We start from the raw sequence: 18009 nt of genomic DNA on the forward strand, positions 1-18009 counted from the left end.
TTGCACCTTGGATGTATAGTCCTTGCCCAATGATATGCTTAATGAGTCTATATATTATTCACCAAAAAGTCTTTCCTTTTCATCTGCTGCTCGGCTTGGTGTTCAGCGGACATCTAGTCGTCAGCCAGGCCTCATTTCACTTTATCTCAGCATTGTATCTGAAAAGTTCTCTTAATATTGTGTTTAGAACACAGCATTACAACCGCATCACCATTGCCCATGCCCACCCACACAATTGCGAAGGTCATGTCAAAGTTACTTCGGAAAGATGTTGAACTGACTGTTCAGTTGAGGTACTCCCATGGAAACGCTGGTCAAACTGTTGACATCTTCTTTACCCTATTTTCTCTTTTTTTACAACCATTTTTCATTACAGCCAAGATGTTCAATGAAACATCAGCAGTTGTATTAGAAGTTACAGTAAACCGAGCCCTACCCTTATTTTTCAGGGTTTCCGTGGTAACAGTACCTATTTAGGGGCAGGAAAGCCCCACATTATTTAGGGAGGGGATGTTAGACGGAAAAAGTTAATAGATTAGGAAAGATTCAAATGACACGACTGGAAAACAGCCAACTCCTTTGTGCTGTGCATTGTTGAACATTATAAATACTATGGTCCAAATGTATTTACCATACACTAATGAGACCAAATGAGATGTACTTTGTTACAAATTAGACACAAATATAGAAATAATATGTTTTTTATTAGACAGTTAACAAACACAGTTATACCCTCACAAGACCCCATACAATTATGCTGTAATAATAAACCGCATATATTGCTGTGTTAGACTTTAAATTCCTTGCGTCTTTTCTACTGTGTCAACAATTCATTGATTTTTCGCCCTGCCACTTTAATCTGCATGAATGGTTAACAGGAATTGTTGTCTGTAGGCTAATAGGCTGATGAAGTTACTAATCCAATCATAGCGCAGCGTGGGGAGATGGGGGGGCTGCATGCTGTGATTGGCCAGCCGTCAGGCAGCATCCGGCATAGAGGCTCCTAGTACAAAGCACTGACGCGAGAAAATAATAAAGCTACTCTGGGTCAATGGATTTGTGTCTTTATATATATATAATTTATAAAACATAAAAACGGTCTGCCTCGTATTTTGTGACACCCTTACAAACGCACTAGAAAGCTGGGAGTCTGAAATCGGTTGTACTTCAGAGGACCCCCAGACACCGGGTGGTTTCAGAAGGTGCTTTCACGCCCGTTTTAGACACTTTGTGTTGTTGCCTGTGTGAAATTCTTTCTTTTACGCGTGATCTGATTATCCAGAAGTTGGGAATATTCTACCCGGACTGCATTTTATTTAATCTGCTGCACAGCTGCTGCTTCTCTCTTCATTTGTAGTCTTTTGATACATCTTGTTACTCCCATCTTGACCATTTGCCGTCCATTCTGGAGTTCTGTTGTCAAACCGCTCCCTCTCTCCCACAGCCTTGAATGATTTATCTTTTATAGTCCATTACTATATCCAGGGTCGGACTCCTTCAGCACATTTTAATTCGACTTTCAAATATAACATCATAGTGGTACCATGACATCTCCTGCTGCTGATGTTTATATCATTCCATAGGTGTGACACATCGTACTCTATGAGAAACTATGTGATAAACAACCAGCACATGAAGTACAAGGTTCCTCCATGGAGGTGGATACCTTGGCCTCCTGTGGACAGGCTTCCCAGCCACTGGTTGATGCTTCTCTATCTCATTCCGCAACCTTGTCATTTTGAGTTCAAAGGTTGAGGTTTAGTCAATTCTAAAAGAAAGGGCAATCATAAATCCCTTTGGTGGCTTCCCATTAACCCTTGGTGGTCATCAGCCTGGTAGGAAGGAGGGGGCGTATGTCTCTACTTAAGGGGACAAAAGTACAGAAAGTCTATTCTCCTCTCAGCCAAGGCCAGTGTCAACCCGGTGTGTTGTTCCGTAGCTCCAAAGCATGTAATGGGATTTCCGGACAGGAATTCCCTTTCACGGATCTTGGCCTTGCTGGCTCACTATGGGGTAACACTCTTTTAAAGGGAGAAGTCCAACTGGGCGATTTCCTGGACACACATAAAGGCAAGGTCCTGGACCTGAGGCCTGTTGTGGTGAGAGCTCATCCATCAGTGCTCTATAGGCATACTATAGGTCTATGAAGACCAAGACTTTGCGGTATGTTGTGTGCCACTCTACCTAAGACTGACAATGTAGTTGGGGACAAATGTTAAAGCTGTACTGGTGTTTCTCACTTTTGAGTGAATACAACTTTTTAAATGATGGCTAAAGCACTCCAAGAACGTGATGTATATTTCTCTCCACAAACTTTGCTTCATATAATTATGCCGAACCAAGACCTTTAGATGATTAAGTAGATCCTCTGTTTCAGACAAGGTTGTACAAGAATTATTAATTTAATAAATCAACATTCCAAGTGATTTAGCTGAGGCATAGTTGGATTTTCTGCTGTCTACTGTTCAAATAGTAAGTCGATTAAAAAGTAAGGGATGTTGATGAATGATGAAAAATCCAGAGTAAATGACTCAATAATAATACAATGTGGACATGTGTAGAGGAGTGTATTTGACCTCGTGGGCTCCATTCACAGCCAGAATAGACTCAGTGTAGCTCAGTGACTGCTTCTGTATAAAGGATTCCAATGAAAACACACTCGTTAATATAGTGTACTTTCAACAGGTGCTCAGGGTCACCTAGAACCTTTAGCAGAAGAGATTTATTTTAGCTTAAATATTTGAAGCGAGAGAGCAAATACAAAAAAAAAGAAGAGTCCCCTCAAGCCCCTGTCTGCCAAACCGGACCCCTGATCTGAGAGGAGGACGTTAACCAGCTGACCCCTGATCAGAGAGGAGGACGTTAACCAGCTGACCCCTGATCTGAGAGGAGGACGTTAACCAGCTGACCCCTGATCTGAGAGGAGGACGTTAACCAGCTGACCCCTGATCTGAGAGGAGGACGTTAACCAGCTGACCCCTGATCTGAGAGGAGGACGTTAACCAGCTGACCCCTGATCTGAGACGAGGACGTTAACCAGCTGACCCCTGATCAGAGTGGAGGACGTTAACCAGTGGAAGGGGACGTTAAACCAGCTGACCCCTGATCTGAGAGGAGGAGGTTAACCAGTAGAAGAGGAAGTTATCCAGTTGACTCCTGATCTGAGTGGAGGACGTAAACCAGTTGAAGAGGATGTTAACCAGTTGACTCCTGATCTGAGTGGAGGACGTAAACCAGTTGAAGAGGATGTTAACCAGCTGACTCCTGATCTGAGAGGAGGACGTTAACCAGTTGAAGAGGATGTTAACCAGCTGACTCCTGATCTGAGTGGAGGACGTTAACCAGTTGAAGAGGATGTTATCCAGCTGACTCCTGATCTGAGAGGAGGACGTTAACCAGTTGAAGAGGATATTATCCAGCTGACTCCTGATCTGAGAGGAGGACGTTAAACAGTTGAAGAGGATGTTATCCAGCTGACTCCTGATCTGAGAGGAGGACGTTAAACAGCTGACTCCTGATCTGAGAGGAGGACGTTAAACAGCTGACTCCTGATCTGAGAGGAGGACGTTAAACAGCTGACTCCTGATCTGAGAGGAGGACGTTAAACAGCTGACTCCTGATCTGAGAGGAGGACGTTAAACAGCTGACTCCTGATCTGAGTGGAGGGCGTTAACCAGCTGACTCCAGTGGAGGACGTTAACCAGTGAAAGAGGATGTTAACCAGCTGACCCCTGATCTGAGAGAAGGACGTTAACCAGCTGAACCCTAATCTGAGCGGAGGTTAACCAGCAGCTGTGTAGTGGCCCATTGAATGCTTTCTGTGAGGGTGGGAATAAAATGCTGATGCTACGGGTTGTGGAGAAAGTTAGGTACATTGGATTTTCCTCTCTTTGAGGTTGGAAGGTGATAATTGGAAAGGTGAATAACAAGACTACGAAAATGATAATGTCCATTTTTATTGCATCTTTAACGCTGTCTCTCTGTCACAAACCAATAGTTGTCCCCTGGTCTCCCTGCTCGTATCCCCACTGGGGGCCTGCACACCCATCCCCCTCACAAAGAAACTAAAGCTCCCTCCTGTCACTCAGCCCTACGGCAGCAGTGAGTTTCCCCCTGCATGCAGAGCGGGGAGAGCCCAGCGAGCCATGACGCTGCTTCCTTCCTGCTGGTTATCTGAGTCTGGTTTTTAGTGGTTTGTTATTCTGGAATATAATGTATCATATCAAATAACACACACAAATCAAGTCATAAATCAACAAATGTTTATATTCATATATACGTCTTTTGCGTGAATGGATGTATACATAGTATACAAAAACAGCTAACAAGAAACAATAAAAAAAATGATGTAAAACAAAATAGCGCCATTGCAAACAACTTTACATTTACACAATTCAGATGCACCATGAGCCAAACGGTTAAGGGTGGGTGCTGTGGGCTTTGACGGACCAGCGTTCTGTGTTTCTGATTCCCGTGTTAGTATTGCTGTCCTACAGAGGAAGCCGTTGGTCATTTCCCTGTCCTCATGCAGGCCTGAACTCTGCATACCGTTACTTGGTTCATCTCAGGTCATATGATACTGGCTGGCTCACATGGGGAATAACAAATACTGACGCTACTTTTCTTTGACTCAACATTTATTTAAATTGACCTAAATCCCATGAATCAACGCCGCATTACGAGGGGGTGTAGGAGGAGGACATGTAGGAGGAGGATGTGTAGGAGGTGAGAGTAGGTGGAGGAGGACGTGTAGGAGGTGAGAGTAGGTGGAGGAGGACGTGTAGGAGGTGAGAGTAGGTGGAGGAGGACGTGTAGGAGGAGGAGGGAGTGGGAGGTGGCAAGAGGTGGAGAGAGGAGGAGGAGTAGGTGTTGGAGGAGGGCGTGATGCAGAAAGAATGCAGCGTTAGTCATGGTTTTGTTTATAACACGTTGAAGATATCGGCTGAGGAACAAACTCCGTAATGCTGACTCTTCTAGCGGTGATATTAAAGGAAAAATATCCATTGTAAAATGGATCTGGGATATGTTTAGTATGATAACGAGTTGGAATGTTCGTTTGGGAGCAAAATAGTGTCTATAGACGCATTCTTCAGTTGGCTGTTTTTAGCCGATTCTACCGAAACGCTATAAACTTGGAACGATAGGGTCTCATGGTAAAAACTAAATAGCTATATTATATATATGCGCTTTTTTGCTCCCAAACGAAGATTCCAACTCGTTATCCAACATATCCCAGATCCATTTTACACCGGATTTCTCCTTTAGTACTGCATTTATATAGACGTATCCACAATATCGACAGAAGAGCGGAAAGCAAACAGAAGTTGGAACGCAAAATACAGGCAAGAAGAGAAAAGTACGAAGCAGCTACCCTCTGTGCTCTCAGTTTTGGCCAGTAGCATGATAGAAACATCATCACCACAACAACAACACGTCAGCAACATGCTCACTTGCTCACTGGGAATTCTCCAGCTCGTCGATACTCCAGACTTTACACCAGGGTCCTGGCCGGATAAACTCTGGGTAACCTCTGGGTAAACTCTGGGTAAACTCTGAGTAAATTCTGGGTAAACTCTGGGTAGACTCGGGTAAACTCTGGCTAAACTGGGTAAACTCTGGGTAAACTCTGGTTAAACTCTGGGTAAATTATGGGTAAACTCTGGGTAAATACTGGGTAGACTCTAGAGGTATTATACAGAGAATGTGTGAAAGGGCTATTAGCGTCTAAAAGCTTAACCCTCTCTCAGACGTGGACATCCACTGCTGCAAGTAGGGTAAAATAGTTTAGAGAATGTCAGTTCGAGGATCCATGTTTTTGAAACGTTAGTTTCGAGGTAGTATTCCCTGTCCGATAACTAAAGTGGGCTCTCGCTCATTCTGAGAAAGTTGGTATCCGAAATGAATACATCATCATACATATTATCAAAGGCAACCTATATTCTCAAATATGTTTTTTTATCGCCAACTGCTATTGAGATGGATGATCAATACATGTAACACATAGTGGTAATAATATTCATATGATGGTAGTTTACCGCAATGGAGTATCAATATATGTAAAGGATAGGATAATTATAGGTCTATCATGGTTGTTTACTACTATGGATGATCAAAAGATATAACAGATAGTGATATATGATGGTAGTTTACCATTGTGGATGACTGATCAATACATATAAAAGATAGGGATATTTATAGATCTCTGATGGTACTTTACCACTATGGATGATTAATACATGTAACAGATAGGATAAGTATAGGTATATGATGGTAGTTTACAACTATGCAGTTAGAACACTGTGTGTTGAGAACCTAAATAGGCTGTTGCCTCCGCCTTGTCCAATGGTGTCTCCATGGTGACTATGACAAAGATACCCGATTGTGATTGGTTTAACTGATTTATATGTTCTAATGGCTAAAAGCCATGAGAACAATCTACCTTAATGCGATACAAGCTAATGTTCCTTTTTCGCAAAATCAAAATTGTGCCGTTTGTGTAGAGTCCCATTCAGCTCCATGATCTATAATAAAAGCGCAACTAATAATAGTGTTCAATGTAAAATTACCATTACTTGTAAGCTATGACCTATAGTCTTCCATTGAGAGGCTTAACTAAACACAATTTATAAATCTATCAAAGAACCTCATCACTTGACACCTGGCTACTAGATGCTGTCCCTACTGGCACCTTACACAAAATTAGCCTGTACAGGCCACCTTACACAACACTGGCCAGTACAGAACACCTTACAAAATACAGGCAAGTACAGGACACCTTATACAGCACAGGCCAGTACAGGACAACCCACACCCCAGAGGCCAGTACAGGACACCCTTCACAACACAGGCCAGTACAGGACACCCTACAAAACACAGGCCAGTACAGGACACCTTACCGAACACAGGCCAGTACAGGACACCCTACAAAACACAGGCCAGTACAGGACACCTTACCGAACACAGGCCAGTACAGGACACCCTACAAAACACAGGCCAGTACAGGACAACCCACACCCCAGAGGCCAGTACAGGACACCCTTCACAACACAGGCCAGTACAGGACACCCTACAAAACACAGGCCAGTACAGGACACCTTACCGAACACAGGCCAGTACAGGACACCCTACAAAACACAGGCCAGTACAGGACACCTTACCGAACACAGGCCAGTACAGGACAGCTTACAAAATACAGGCCAGTACAGGACACCTTACACTACACAGTCCAGTACAGGACACCTTATACAACACAGGCCAGAACAGGACACTGTAGTTGTTATAAAGGGAGGGCTGATTTCAGTTAGTTTCAATCTGCAACTTTTAATTCACAGGTAACATATGTAGGTCTGATAAAAGTTCAGTGATTTCTTTGAATGATTAAAGAATTCAACCAATATTACATTTTTCCTAAACTGGCCTTTCACCCTTCTTTATCATGCAGCATTAATCACCCTCCAATCATATTTATTCTTATTAGATTAGATTAATTAAATGCTTACATTGTATGTGTTTGTGTATGATGTTCAATTTATTTGAATATAAATTCATGGTTGGTGACTCAACAACAGTCCAATACTCTCTGTCTGCCTATTTTTACTCTGTCTAACTAGTCTCACATGTCCAACTAGAGGTAGACTCTCTAAAAGCCACTGCCAGAGGCTGTCAACCAATGGAGAAGATGAGGGCACGACTTTTAGTCTGTTCATGTCCATTCAAAGTAGGAAACAGGAGCATCTCTGGTGTTGTTCTCCATTAAAGCCCGGTAGAGCCAGCCAACATAGCGAGAGTGTGTTTGATGGTGCAGTCTTGTCCCTGAATGAAATGGTGTCTTCAATTGAGGAGGGATTAGTATTAACATTCGTTTTGAATCCTCCTTTCTCTGCCAAGGTAAAATGTTCCATTGTTTTTATTTGTCTCTATTTAACATGGCCTCAAATTACAGAGGTCCAATTCCTGAGGCTTTTTCCTTCCAGAGCACTGATCTCTGGGTAAAGTCAAACTGTTGTGGCTCACACACCTCAGTGGACGCCGCTTGTAGCCCCGCCCACAGGACTTGGAGCAATGTGCCCAGGGCCCCACGTCCCACAGGGGGCAGGGGGCCCCGCACACCCTCATAGCCGCCGGCCTCCCGCCCATGTGACAATCCCCCGCGGGGCGACCCTCCGCACCCCGGCACCCCACCGGCCTCTTCTGGAGCCCGTGGCCGCACGTCACCGTGCACCTGTCCCACTCGCCCGCCACCCACTGGCTTGGGCGGCTGGAGCCCAGCGCCGGCTCCTCAGCCTCCACCTTGTTGCTGTAAGCCAGCACGCTGTTCTTGTCGCGTTCCTCCTCCTTCAGGGGCTCCCCCTCACGCCCATGCTCCTCCTTCTTCAGGGGCACCTCCTTGTTCCGGGGCTCCTCTTTGTTCCGGGGCTCCTCCTCCTTCAGGAGCTTCTCCTCCTTCAGGGGCTCCTCCTCCTTCAGGAGCTTCTCCTCCTTCAGGGGCTCCTCCTCCTTCAGGGGCTTCTCCTCCTTCAGGGGCTCCTCCTCCTTCAGGGGCTCCTCCTCCTTCAGGGGCTTCTCCTTTTTCAGAGGCTCCTCCTTGTTCTGGGGCTCCTTCTTGTTCTGGGGCTCCTTCTTGTTCTGGGGCTCCTTCTTGTTCCTGGGCTCCTTCTTGTTCCGGGGCTCCTTCTTGCGTGGGGGCGCTTCCTTGTTCAGGGGCTGCTCTTTGTTCCGGGGCTCCTCCTTCGTCAGGGGCTCCTCCTTCTTCAGGGGCTTCTCCTTCTTCAGGGGCTCCTCCTTCTTCAGGGGCTCCTCCTTCTTCAGGGGCTCCTCCTCCTTTAGGCGCTCCTCCTCCTTCAGGGGCTCCTCCTCCCTGCGGACGTAGAAGGAGTAGCGCACCCTGGGCGGGGTCATCCTCCCCACGGACAGCACCTCCACGGTGAGGGGCTCCTGGAGGGGTCTGGTGGCCAGCAGGGTCTCCACGGCCGTGGAGGTGCCGCTGTAGCGCAGCAGGCTGCCCCTCACCAGCAGGTCCCGCTCGGCCGCCGACACCACGTAGTCTCCGTTCAGGAGGTAGCGGCCGTGCTGGTTCTTCACCGCCAGGTAGTTCTCGTCTCCCACCAGGCCCCGGTACCCCCGCTGGCGGATGTCCACGTTGGAGGCCCCGACCGGCAGGGTTAACACCAGATTGTAGCCATGTCTGAAATGAATTGGTGGAATGAGTTTGTCATGGGTGGAATGTACTGCAGGATGAAAAACAAATGGGTCGTGCTAATTCTAAGCTAATAACATTCACATTTATTGAAGCTTACGATGCAAATGCCAAGGACGGAAGTCGATTGTTCTTATTAATCCTGTACTTACATGGGTTTCATGAAATGTCCCGACACCTTCTTGCAGGCCTGGTTGTCTCCACCACACACACCACACTTGTCAAACTTGCTGTTGGAGTTGAGCCTGTGGTCGCAGCCAGCCTTGATGCACCTCCCCTGCACGCACACAGCCGAGGTGTCCGGGGAGCAGGGGGTCCCATCCACCACCTGAGCAGGGACATCCATCAGGACGCCCACTTTACAAGTCATGTCTGTTTACATTGAAGGTGGTGAAAGAGGTAGCACCGATGGCCATGGCTTGTGTATAGTAGAACTGGAATCAGCAGGCCTTGGCTTAGGTTGCCATCACATGCTTGTTTATTTGCCGTTTGCATAAATACTTGCTCACAGGCCGCAGCTGTGAAGTGATACTGTCCTGACATGCTTCCCCTCTCTCCCTCCCTCTCAGACAGCAAGGAGGACTCCTTGTCCTGCCAGCTGCTGCTCCTATTCCCTGCCTCACTGTTGACTGTTCACAACATTGACTGGAAACACCTGTGACTGCAGTTCCTCGTGTTGAATACGATTTTGCTGCAGGTCATTCAAATACCTTCATCTCTTTTACAAACGGACTAATTCATGTTTGGTTTATTGCAAAGTATAAAATCGAATCACGTGTGCGCTTTGCCCAAGTGTTGAAAACATTTTGATTTGGATGATACATACCTTCGGAGCAAGCACGTAAAAGTATCCAGTTCCGTTGGCTCGGCAGATGAGTTTACATTTGTCCTTGGGAGAGATCCCTGAGTACTTGGGGACCCAGCCCACGGAGGAGCTGAGGCGGTTGGTTTTCAGGTTGAAGCCATTGAACGCCTCGCACTGCTCCTCGCGGTAACTCTTTCCTGCACAACAATAGCACTCTTTAGAACAAAGAGGTTGACCCTGTGTCTAGAACAAGAGGATTCAAACCCACTTTAAAACAAGAGGTTTTAACTCCACCTTTAGAACAAGAGGTTTCAACCCATCTGTTCTGCTCTAAACATCTCCATTGCCTCGATGATGCCTCATCCTTCATATCATTATGTCACGCTATTATTTACCTGTTTCAGGACAAGTACTGAAGTTGCAGGAGCGGTATTTAATGCGGAGGCCATAGCAATATTTTCCGCCGTTATCTGGCACAGGATTGTTGCATTCCCTCTTGGCCAGTTGGACCCCCCCACCGCAGGTCCGAGAGCAGGCCCCAAACGTACCCCACTTTCCCCACTTGCCATCCACCTGGGGAACACAATCAGGAGTGGTGGTTAAGGCAGAACTAGCTTCGCATTGAATTAAACGATTACAATGAACAAAAAATACAATTTCTAAACGTGAATGTGAATTCTATTTACCGCTGCATTACATTATTGACTACTCAATAACATCTTCATGATAACCATCTGTAGTCAGCTGTGGCATGATCAGCTGTTGACATTTCAAGATGGTGGTGCACAGTGGACAGAGCGAAAAGGGTCTGAGCATGACTTCCCTTAGTGCACTATGCCAGCTGGCACGATGTATTGCTGGTGTATTTGTGCTTTATCTCTGATGACTCAAAATGTTGGGAAGAACCTCCCAATTCCTCATGGGCATGAGGATTCTCCCAGCGCCTTACACTGACCTTGATGTGCACAGTGTTGTTTTTGTCCACGCATCCCCCTCGGTAGCAGACTCTGCTGGTTCCGCAGCTGGTGCCGTCTGCCCATGGGAAATGTCTGGTCTGGCACACCAGCTGCCCACGGGCCTTCCCCGTGCACCATAGCTTGGTGCAGGGATGCATGTAGGGGCATGGCCTGGAGCCGCTCCCGAAGGCAAGCTCACACTGGCGGTGGAGGCTGTAGCTGGAGCCAGGGAGGGTCTCTGGGAGAGTCAGCTGGTTCTGGGGCTGGTCCAGCAAACATTCTCCTAACAGAAGCCAAACAGAACCAGCAGGTCTATCAAACCTCATTGTGTTAAGAGTTTGTGGTCCTTTTAAATTTGGGTTAGCCATATCAATAATAATTAATAATAATTCATTATATTTATATAGCGCTTTTCAATTACCCAAAGAAACTTACAGTGAAGGGGGGACCTAACTCACCACTACCAGTGATAACCATGACAGCCTGAATACAGTATCACCCTCTTGGTCAATGGGACTTGCTGACAATTATGATTTGGGAATTTGAAAGTCACTAGTATTACTATTATTGCTATAAGATGAGGAACATGAGGTTTAAAGGTATTATATTACATTCTGCCGCTAAGGGTCTCTCGATCAAACAAAAACAAACACAAACATTTATTGATATTACATTAACTAACATTTTATGGAGTAGAACTTGTAAGACTAAACATAGGGAACGGGTTTGCCCCGTCCCGAAATAGGGAAAAGCGATGGATGATATTTGTCTCCAAGCATGGGCTGCATCACACGCTTCAACTAGTTGGACAAGAGGGTCTGCTTACTCAGCACATCTTCACAGACACACTGGCTAACACAAGGAAAAGCGGAGGCCATTTAAGCATTCCCCACAGGCTTACGCATGCCTGGAAGATATCCACATTGATATGAAAATGCCAGCCAAGCGCCTACAGCAACAAGTGCATGTTGGAACAGCGCTTACTACATGATGCAGATCGGCCTTTCAGTGTCTATACAGCCCACCACAACCCTCCAGCTACGCTGACGGACAACCAGCGGACCCTAATGGAGAAGACAGTGCAGGCTTCAGCTCCCTTTGAAGAAGTGACAAGGGTAGAGAGTGCTGAGACTACAGCTACTGTGATCCCTGCCATGACGGCCCTTAAACTTGTTTCTTTGGTGAGCACAGCACCGACCAGGGAATCAAGAGCATGAAAAGCACTTTCCTAGAGGTAGCGGCTGCATGCCTAAGCCAGGTGGACACTGACTCTACTGCACTGCTAGAATCCACATACCAGCACAGGCCATCCAGTTTGTTGGCCTATTGGATGCTATGATGAAGCATATTTGTATGCATTTGTTTCAATGAATCCAATATAGCTTACCAGTATTTAAGCCACTCTATTTTGTGGTTAAGAAAATAAAGTAGGTTTAGATGTGTTGATGGTTTGGTAATGGTCTATCTGTCTCAGTAAGCAGCTGCCAGGAAGGTCTCATTGACGCCCTTTTCCACACAGTGATTCCTGCTCATTCATTGGGTGTCCCGTGTGAATGTAAACCCTGCATGTTGTGATTTATGTTTTTCTGTGTATGCTAATTCCCTCACAGCGCCCCAAGTCCACAATAGGCGCTCTGTAGTAAGCCATCTGAAGCGGGGAGGACAGGGGTCAAAGTCTCCGTGGGTCCAGCGGGGCTAAGTGACTGTGGATCAGCTCGTCATGTCTCTTCATATACAACGCCATTGTTTCTGTCTTTCCTTTTTCAGTTATCACCGCTAGACTTGGACTGCGGATTGTCTCATTCTTACCCCGGATAAGATACATTTATTACTGATCATTAGACATAGAGTAAACATGCACAGCTCGTGAACGAGACCCTTTTTTTTTCTTTTGTAACCATTGCGGAACCCATCAAAGTTTAATCAAAGTTGACTAAGAGTTTTTCTGGGTTGAACATTGCTGGAAATATTTGGGAAGATGTACAGAACTCAACTAAATATATGACCAAGGTCATGTCGATTCTAGATATTTGAATTCGGAAATGTTACATATTAAAGGAAAGCTGCTGAAATGCTCAGTACCTTCCTTACACTCAGTCCTTACACTACCAGTTTCAGGGAACAACGTTTCAGGAAACAACGTTTCAGGGAGTTCCCAGCACAGCTGGCCCTGCTGTTCAGGCAACAGACCGCTCTGTTTCTGGTTTCCATGTACTTTCTAGATATGGTCTTTGAAAGCGGAGTAGGGAAGAGCCCCTTGTTACTGGCTGGTTCTCGAAGCCGGCAGTAACAATGCTTGTGATTTCATTGGGAATGACGTATGGAATGCACTACTAGGCTATCCTGCACCATGATTCCACTCACGGTACTCCCTGCCTCTTGTTCTACTCCCTAGTTGAAGGGCATCGGTGCTCACCATGACCTCTGTCCAGGAACTCTGTGATAATGGCAGCACTGCACACAGACCAGGGCCGGCTCCTGTCAATCTGAATCAGCGTAGGAGACATCATTTGGTTGTCCCTCAGCTTCCCAAACACCGCTTCACAGGCCTTCACATTGTCATGGGGCATGTTGAAGACGTGGCCTGAGAGAGGGGGAGAGAGAGATCAGTAAAAGAAAATTAGAATTTCATTGGAATTGTCCCCATGTATATTCTAAATTACAGTCAAATCTGATATGGCTGATTTGACCGGGTTTTGAAAGCAGATGATGAGGCAGCAGTGCTTGGTAACAATACATATGGCATGCGTTCATGCGCTGATGTTCATCAGCTTCAAAGGGAAAATGTGGTTCAAACCATGTTCTACCATACTCATGTAATATAAAACAAAGGAGAGAAGTAACACTCACAATGGGCGTCTTTACAATCTGATGTTGACTTTGGAAGGGGAATTCTACAATGACTACATATGAGTAGGCCCTGTAAACCAATGCCTCTGTTGGGACCTTGAGACATCTGGCAATACTCGCACATCTGGTTTCAGGCAGGCATACATACCCCCCATCCCACCCAACCAGGGTTGATATAAAAACACTTGATAGAAACGAAAGTTAGTTATTAGTCATTATTATGTCTCAACAAATGTAGGTCAACAGACTCTCAAATCAGTTTAATCTGTGTAAATACCTCTTACAGTAATGTCCAACACTCAAGCCGCATCAACACACACACAACCTTTTTTTTTTGGTCAAGACTAATGAGAGAGGGGTGTGACCAATGAGAGAGGGGTGTGACCAATGAGAGAGGGTGTGACCAATGAGAGAGGGGTGAGACCAATGAGAGAGGAGTGTGACCAATAAGAGAGGGGTGACCAATGAGAGAGGGGTGTGACCAATGAGAGAGGGGTGTGACCAATGAGAGAGGGTGTGACCAATGAGAGAGGGGTGTGACCAATGAGAGGGTTGTGACCAATGAGAGAGGGGTGTGACCATTGAGAGAAGGGCTGTGACCAATGAGAGGGGTGTGACCAATGAGAGAAGAGGTACAAATGAGAGAGGGTGTGACCAATGAGAGAGGGGTGTGACCAATGAGAGAGGGGTGTGACCATTGAGAGAAGGGCTGTGACCAATGAGAGGGGTGTGACCAATGAGAGAAGAGGTACAAATGAGAGAGGGTGTGACCAATGAGAGAGGGGTGTGACCAATGAGAGAGGGGTGTGACCTTTGAGAGAGGGATGTGACCAATGAGAGGGGTGTGACCAATGAGAGAAGAGTTACAAATGAGAGAGGGGTGTGACCAATGAGAGAGGTGTGACCAATGAGAGAGGAGTTACAAATGAGAGAGGGGTGTGACCAATGAGAGGGGTGTGTGACCAATGAGAGAGGGGTGGTATCACTCACCTAGTTCATGAGCTGTGGTGAAGGCCGAGGGTAGGCCGTCATCCTCAATGACAGAGCAGCTCCTCTTGGGGTCGCAGATGGTCCCCACATCAGCCATCCCCAGAGTGTCGCAGGTTTTGGCCCCACAAAGGTCCTGGATCACAGGAGATCAAATTGGATTTCTCTGTGAACTAGGTTATATAAATATGGTAGTTAATACTACCGTATAATTTAAATTATCTTAACAGCAAATCAATAAATAAAATGCTCTGAGGCAGTTGCAGGCCTGTAATAGGCGTAAGCCCGTACCTACATAGCTACCTGGTACATGCATAGACTCTGCCTGTGCACTCAACACGCATGACTCCACCCTGAGACTTTCACAATGTCAAGCAGACCAAACGATAAAGCTTGCGAGTTAGTCACGGGTTTGGTGGATTTTGAGGGAGGTCTGATGGAAGGAGTATTCTGGGGAACGTAGCAAAATAGCCTGTGCAGACAGCAGTGACTTATTTAAAAGACAATGAAGTCTATTTAAGCATATAGGTAAATGTTGGTGTCCAAACACCAATATTCGTTTTATCAACAACTTTTTTCAATGTCAAAGTGGTTGAGGCTGTATGATTAGTGCTCTTACTACGTACCCACTGATTGTTATCCGTGACAGATTTTTTTGTGTTGTTGTTTTATGTAATAATGAAGAGCATTTTGCCACAACCCTCTGTGTTCAAATCCTCTCAATACTCTGACTTTTAAAAATCATACGTATCACGAGAGAATTATCATTAGTCTTTTTCTGTTCTTATCTTCTTTCCTAATGACCCGGAGTGGATATGACCTTGAGGCCATTCTCATCCTATCACTGCATGTGAGGCGTCTGTTTGAACCTTACAAGGAACGTCGTGACCCAGGTCCAACTAAGCTGTATTTCAGCATTCACTGGCTGTGAGCATACATAGCGTGGGCTATCAGTAATTGGCATTAGCCTCTGTATCACTCTCATATTTAAAGGTGACAGATGTATTTATATACTTCAATCACTATAATACTCATTTGGTCACTGCAGAAGATCAGATCAGAAATCCTCATGCTCTTTTCCTCTAATTCTCATTCTCTAATGGGATGCTCTATCACCCTTCTTATTGTCATGCTCTTTCCTTCTCAAGGTTATGCTCTAGCATTCTCAAAATCATGCTCTCTAGTATAAATAAATATTTTATCTTCACGATTTTTTTCTTTTTTTTATTGATTATCACACACTTTGTGAGTGTCTTCTCCTGTCTTGTCCTGATGTTTTGTGTTGAGGACCACAATGGAAATAGGTCCTGGACTTTATTGTATTTTTATCCTCAATTGTATTTGATGTATTTTCATGTGTGTAAGGCATTTGTTTGATACAATTTAATAAATCAAATCAAAATAAAATAAAATAAAAAAATTCAGTCAGTAAATTGTGTAATTGCAGTAATGACATACCTTTTGGTATTCATTGTTTACATAGTTTCTTCAGGAAACCACAGTTTAATAATGAAAATAAATGTATGTTTGGTTTCTTTTAACCCTGCTGTACCGAAAAACCTACCGAACTGTGACTTAAAAACCGAACTACGTAATCCTGACTTTTGTGTATCGTTACATTACACCCCAGAGCCTTCTCAACGTAATTCTCTCTAGCCTTCTCAACCTCATGCTCTAGCCTTCTCAATCTCCTGCTCACCATCGTTCTCAACCTCATCAACATCCTTCCTATCATTCTAATCTTATCTCAATCTCATCCTCAAATCAAATGCTCTACCTTTCTCAAGAATTCTGCTCTATTATTCTCCACCTCCTTCTCTGATCTCATGCTCTCTCCATCTTGATGTCAGGATTAACGTACCAATTGAAGTGACACAATGTCTCGACTTCTTACCTGCTTGGTGAAAAGTATGGCTGTGTCCCAGTAGGCGGGATGTTGGTCGTTGTATTTATTCAACTTTTTCTGCCAGGAGCAGAAATTACGCAGCGTAAGAGCTGCGTTGCTGGACACTTTAGGCCCCTTGTCTTCTTCGTGTATAGCCATTAGGCCTACCACCACTATGTTTATGGAGTTCAGAATACTGGGATGTTTGTAAAGCCTGGCGGCCACCGACATCAAGGTCAGGAGGTAATGCTTGAGGTCATCGCCGTGGAATTTGACCATTGAGTTGTCCGCGACCACCAGCACCTCCACAAACCTGGGGATAGATGCGAAGCGTTTCGATCTTCCCAACGATCTCATGACGGTTTCGGTCGCACCATCCATCTCGAATTCCTTCATGAACTCGTACTTTTGCAGAGTATCCGAGGAAAGGTTGAACTTGGCGTTAGTGTGTGCCACTCCGCACCTGCTGGCGAAGGGACCGCTTCCATCGCTTCCATCACTAAAGTGAGCCCGCGTCCGGCGACGGATGACATGCGTCCTGTCAAAATTCCTCCCAGCCTCCGGACTTTCTTCACCCCCAAACAGGCTTATAAAATACTCCGTTCCGTTATGCGCGAAAATTCCTTGGAGCCCCTTGCAGAGACTGACAGCCGCGAAGGAGCGCGGGTCCGCGTTCACGTCGCCGGAATAGAAGCACTGCCTCGACGCTCCACCTGCAGATGCAGGGGCACGGAGCTCTATACTTAACGGGCCAAGGAAATTAGAATCGGGGGAAAGGTGTAGGTAAAATACTTTTCTGAAAGCATTGAGTTTAAACACTACATGGTTTTCAGCCGTGCTATCCGTGCGCCCAAGGAGTTGCCTCATTGCAAGTCGCTCGTCGAGCTCAACCGGTGTGCAAAAATCGATTTCCATGCAAAGGTTCAGTTTGGTATATATTAAAATATCCATCAGAATGATCCACGACCTACGAAGTGGAACCATCTTTGCTCCAAGTTTACCAGATAGACCGCGGCCGTACGGCGGTCAGAGGACCTGGTGATCGCTCTCTGCCTCCCGCATCTTGTGCGTCCTGACCCGTGGTGCTTCCTTGCCCGGGATGCGTCCTGGCCAGGGGTGGTTCCTCCGGCTCCTCTGCTCTTCACACGCCCTTTAATGAGATTAGAAACCAGGAAACTACTGGAAGAAGTAATATCATCCGAAATAAGGCGGTGCGTTTATAGCGAGCTTATTGGCCATGTCTCTGTGTTTCTACTGGAACCCAAAGCAGCAGTTGCCTCCACAGATGTTGCGGTGCAGGATGTGTGGGTATGCCCCCCCCCCCCCCCCC

At 45.8% G+C, this 18009-nt stretch overlaps 1 protein-coding gene across 1 annotated transcript; it reads right to left on the minus strand.

Annotated features, from left to right (window-relative positions):
* Nucleotides 1-3637: 3637 nt before the first annotated feature.
* Nucleotides 3638-17967, minus strand: LOC130406708 (A disintegrin and metalloproteinase with thrombospondin motifs 15-like). Its single transcript, XM_056612390.1, has 8 exons — nucleotides 16689-17967; nucleotides 14798-14930; nucleotides 13374-13541; nucleotides 10957-11240; nucleotides 10397-10574; nucleotides 10023-10198; nucleotides 9349-9524; nucleotides 3638-9184 (listed from the first exon to the last, which is right to left on the minus strand). Exons 1-8 carry the CDS (start codon nucleotides 17661-17663, stop codon nucleotides 7921-7923), a joined length of 3354 nt encoding a protein of 1117 aa, XP_056468365.1. The 5' UTR covers nucleotides 17664-17967; the 3' UTR covers nucleotides 3638-7920.
* Between the last annotated feature and the right edge of the window lie 42 nt (nucleotides 17968-18009).

The sequence above is a fragment of the Gadus chalcogrammus genome, chromosome 16 (assembly GCF_026213295.1).
Source record: "Gadus chalcogrammus isolate NIFS_2021 chromosome 16, NIFS_Gcha_1.0, whole genome shotgun sequence".
NCBI classification, from domain to species: Eukaryota; Metazoa; Chordata; class Actinopteri; order Gadiformes; family Gadidae; genus Gadus; species Gadus chalcogrammus.

Coding starts and splice junctions, on each gene's coding strand:
- LOC130406708 (XM_056612390.1), bottom strand. CDS start 17,663: ATGGTTCCACTTCGTAGGTCGTGGATCATTCTGATGGATATTTTAATA. Junction 14,931..16,688: donor CCATACTTTTCACCAAGCAG/GTAAGAAGTCGA, acceptor CCTGTGATCCAG/GACCTTTGTGGGGCCAAAAC. Junction 13,542..14,797: donor CACCACAGCTCATGAACTAG/GTGAGTGATACC, acceptor CCCCTCTCTCAG/GCCACGTCTTCAACATGCCC.